The sequence below is a fragment of the Penaeus japonicus genome, unplaced genomic scaffold (genome assembly GCF_977035675.1).
Source record: "Penaeus japonicus unplaced genomic scaffold, GWHDUDI00000001_assembly GWHDUDI00000019, whole genome shotgun sequence".
Lineage (NCBI taxonomy): Eukaryota > Metazoa > Arthropoda > Malacostraca > Decapoda > Penaeidae > Penaeus > Penaeus japonicus.
The window spans coordinates 5,202,173-5,206,431 of NW_028234421.1; the positions used below are offsets into that span (position 1 = coordinate 5,202,173).

At 33.6% G+C, this 4,259-nt stretch overlaps 1 protein-coding gene across 1 annotated transcript in view; it reads left to right on the forward strand.

Annotated features, from left to right (window-relative positions):
* LOC122245518 (zinc finger HIT domain-containing protein 2) overlaps positions 1-3,590 on the forward strand; it is an 8,682-nt gene extending 5,092 nt beyond the window's left edge. The window contains exons 6-7 of the mRNA XM_043003450.2: positions 110-284; positions 2,103-3,590. Of these exons, the coding sequence (XP_042859384.1) occupies positions 110-284; positions 2,103-2,269 (342 nt within the window). The 3' untranslated portion in view covers positions 2,270-3,590. The remainder of the gene's footprint in view (positions 1-109; positions 285-2,102) is intronic.
* The last annotated feature ends 669 nt before the right edge of the window (positions 3,591-4,259 follow it).

The following is a 4,259-nucleotide window of genomic DNA, read 5'->3' on the forward strand; positions in this document are numbered from 1 at the left end:
TAGTGCTTATGCAATGTCATAAACTTATTCCATAATTGTATTTCAAACCTTGTTGCATTTTTGTATGCATTATTGTAGCATCCCTTTTTCATGCAATTTTATAACACAGCATCCATGGCTGATGGAGAGTGAGGAGTTTGCGGGAACAGTGAGGAGGGATGTGATGAAGATGCTGAAAGGACCCTGTGTGTCAGACCAGACCTTCTATGTGAGGGCTGCGCTCTCGGAGATCCACGTCCTGCTGAGCACCTGCAAGGCCTCCCTATCCAAGAAGAAGAAACCAGGCAAGTGATTTTATTACAGCTGAGATTTGGTAACTAAATGTCAAATAGTGGCATTTTTGGGAAGGTGTTATAGTAGTGTAGTTGAAGGAAGGAATTAGCATGAATTATTGATAGATTGATAAGTGGGTTGGTAAATTTATCAGGAGCCTGTGTAATTAGTTAAAGATTGATAATTGAGGGTTGATTAGTTATAATGAGTAAGAATATTCTAAAGTATTGTCATTTGTGTTTCATGTAAATGAATGATTAATCATTTAATGAAAGATTTCTATATCAAAATATGTTTGATGTATAAATGTATGCCTCATGAAGCCCCCTATGCCATACCATATTTAAAACCATAGGGCTGGTTTTGACCACTTTCTTTGGAAGGATTGGGTTAAGTCAACAAAGACAATAATGAAGTTTATCATAAAATGACACCATTTACAATCTTGAGCTTCCACCAGTGACATTCTTCCATGTAAATATTGTATGATAAAAAAATGTGCAGTTTATAAAGAACAGATTAATAAATATGAATTGCTCTGATTATTTATACTGTCTGTGCTCTTTAAAGACCTCTCTGTTTTTTTGAAAGTCCAAACTGTCTTCTCATTATTTGGGGGATCTTGTCAGAGGTTCGATAGGCCCTGAGGCTACAGCAATATTTGTTGTTATCCTTTTCTAGAGTTCCAATAGGCGCGGAAGCCTTAATCGTTTATTGAACTCTAACATATGAATCACTAATTTCTTAATCAAATAACATTTATATATTTAGTGTTTTTTCACTATGTCATAGAAGAAAAATATGTTTGAATTCATCAAACTATTAATTCCATGTATTTTGTAAATGTTTTTGTAGGCCTGTGGCTGTTTCCAAATTTACCCTAGGATGTGTTAGAACATTATTGCTTGTTTCCTGTGATTTTTTCTTTATTTTTGCCATGTTCATATTTTGTCATGTCATGTGTAATTGCGTGTGTGCATGTGAGTGTGTGTGTGCATGTGTGTGTGTGCGTGTATGTGTGTTTGGGTATGTATATATATATATATAAATATAAATATATATATTAATGTATGTATGTAGTATGTATATATGTTTATATGTTTATCTCTCTCTCTCACTCTCTCTCTCTCTCTCTCTCTCTCTCTCTCTCTCTCTCTCTCTCTCTCTCTCTCTCTCCCCTCCTCTCTCTCTCTTTCTCTGTCTATCTCTCTCTATCTCTCTCTCTATATATATATATATATCTATATATATATATATATATATATATATATATATATATATATGTATATATATGTATTATGTATGTATGTATGTGACTACCTTGATATAGTGTTGAATTTATTCATCAATGTGATGGTGAAATAATCCATATTTCATTCCTTCCTTTTGTAATATCTTGTAGAAATATTTTGTGATTAGCAGTTTGAAAACAAATCACCGAGTGAAAAGAATGGATGTCTTGATAGAATACACAAGACCCCAAAGGTATGACAGAACAATTTGTTGACAATGTGGGGAGTGGGATGGTAAAGGAAGGGTTAATAATGAATGAGTTTAAGGAGCCAGACTTGAATTGGAGTACTGACAAGGGGGAAATTGTTAGTGGTGATTAGTAATTAAATGCTTAGCTTAACTGAATGTGTTTCTATTTAGTGGGGAATATTACCGGATAGTAAATTCCCATAAGTGTATTTATATACACTTATGGGATGTAGTTTGTGATTTTAAAACTTACCAGAATTAAGTATGGGCTGGAGAGAGCTCTGTCACAAACATTAGCTTAGTTTGGGGCCCATAATCCATTACTGATCCTCCCTTTTTTCCTGTAGGCACAAGGAAAGGCCTGTTTACGTCTGCGTTTGGAGAGGCAAGTCAGCACGTGGAGCTCAAGATCACGAATTTGCCACTAGTCAAGTCATCCCTGAAGAAAGTGGAATTCCTGCTGTCGTTTGTTCAGGAATACGCACCTGCTATCATCAGTCTAACCCCGACTTAAATATTTCAAGAGAGGTCTGTGGCCACAGAAATTACTTGAAAGAATTGATTGGCTTTCTGTCACGGCCTGCTTCTTCGCCTTTTTAGGCTTGAGTCAATGACTGAGGTTTGGAACTGTGTAAAGACTGTATTTATATGTGAGTTTAAGCTGTTTCTGTGACAGTTGGGTTTTGCAATGGAAGGATATATGGTTATTGAAAGGCAGGCTGGATTTAGCTTTTTTTTTTTTTTCTTTTAAGAGAATCAATTTTCTTTTTCTCTCTCTTACTGCTGTAAAAGATTAGGCTCTGGTTGATGTGGAGACCTATATAGAATGTGATAGATTTGATAATTGGTCTTTTTTTTTCTTCTTTTTTTTGTATTGGGTGGGGAGTTTGATGTTATTATTATTTTTTTCTACTGAAAAGGGTAAAGATGAAATGCAAAATGACAGGTGTTCTATAGTTAACAGAAAAGTACTGCTAGTTTGCCTGGGTGTGTTGAGCAATGTTATTTGTGGTATTATACCAATGTCTTGGGTTGTGCTTCCCACAGGAGTTTCATTGTACTTAATGTCAGTGCCAAATGCTAAATGCGCTGTTGCTTTATGGATAGCTGCCCTTGTAATGCAGGCAGTGTTGGTGAAGGAAGAAAGAGAAACTGTTAGAAGGAATGTGTTTATGCTTGGAAGGTTCTAGGTGAATGCAACTATTATATGCTGTATCTTTATGATGTAAGCCAATATGGTGCCGTATTTATCACCATACTGTTATTAAGACTGAGAGTTGAGAGTTAGGCCTACTTGAGAAAAAGATGAATGTGTAAATTTTAATTAATTCTGTAAGTGCCTGGAAATATGTCATGCACTTTCCTCATCAATTCCAAATTAAGGAAAGATCAAGCATGAAAACAGTTGTCTCTTTCAAGCACAAAAGAATACGACACACGAAAGATTATATTATTAAGACTGATTTATTGGCCAAAAAAATAAGTTGATATAGGTTACTATAGCTTGTGACAAGGAAAACAGGGTTATTATCTTTCTTAGAACAATGTGGGCAGAGCTGGAGAATATGTAAATGCTTTTTTTCTCCTGAGATGATTGCTTTTGCAGTTGGCAAATTCTTAGCATCGAATAATGAATACTTTCAATGTGTGAATTTAATGTTTGATATTTAGATTTTATTAGTATGTATTTTAAATGACATTTCCATGTGTAAAGAACCTTCCTTTTGATGCTATAACTTGTGTGCTTTTGTGTAATATTTTTTCTTATAATGTTTTTTTTTATTTTCTTTTTCTTAATTATGCCGCCAATTTTCATAGATGTCTATGTAAGTTTAGTATTGTGTCATTTTTAACCTTTGTATCATCGGCTATACGAGATGGCTTCTTTTAAATGATTGTTCCGTACATGTTTTAAATGTGATTTCGCACATGCACATTTTATGTTAGAGATGCAAGGTCAGTAGAAAATAGCAAAAAGAAAGAGATAATCACTTAGAAATAAAAAGATAATTACTTAATTAGTTTATAATCAAGGACAAAAGAGTGTGCTTTAGGTACTGAAGAACTAGACAAAACTTGGGTTAAAGAGAGAATGCAAAATACATTCTCTATCAAAGCCATTCATTGGAGTCATAACTATTGTCATTATCATCGTTATTTTCATTCCCAAGAGGACTTTGTTGGGGGGGGGGGGGTAGACTTTTCTCTTCCAGTGGAATACATAATGTCCAAGCCAATATAATTATTGATGTCATTGCATACTGTAGCACATTGTGTCCAGTGGTAGTCTGCTATTACTGAGATTAATGTCTTATTACAAATACTATAGAAATAATGTTATGATTCTCACCTCTTCATGATGTCTAGAACTATTATTATTGCCATGTTATTATTATTATTATTATTATTATTATTATTATTACTGTTGTTTTTATTATGTATGGTTCATTATTGTTTTTATTGTTATTATTGTTATTAATATTGTTATTATTATTATTATCATT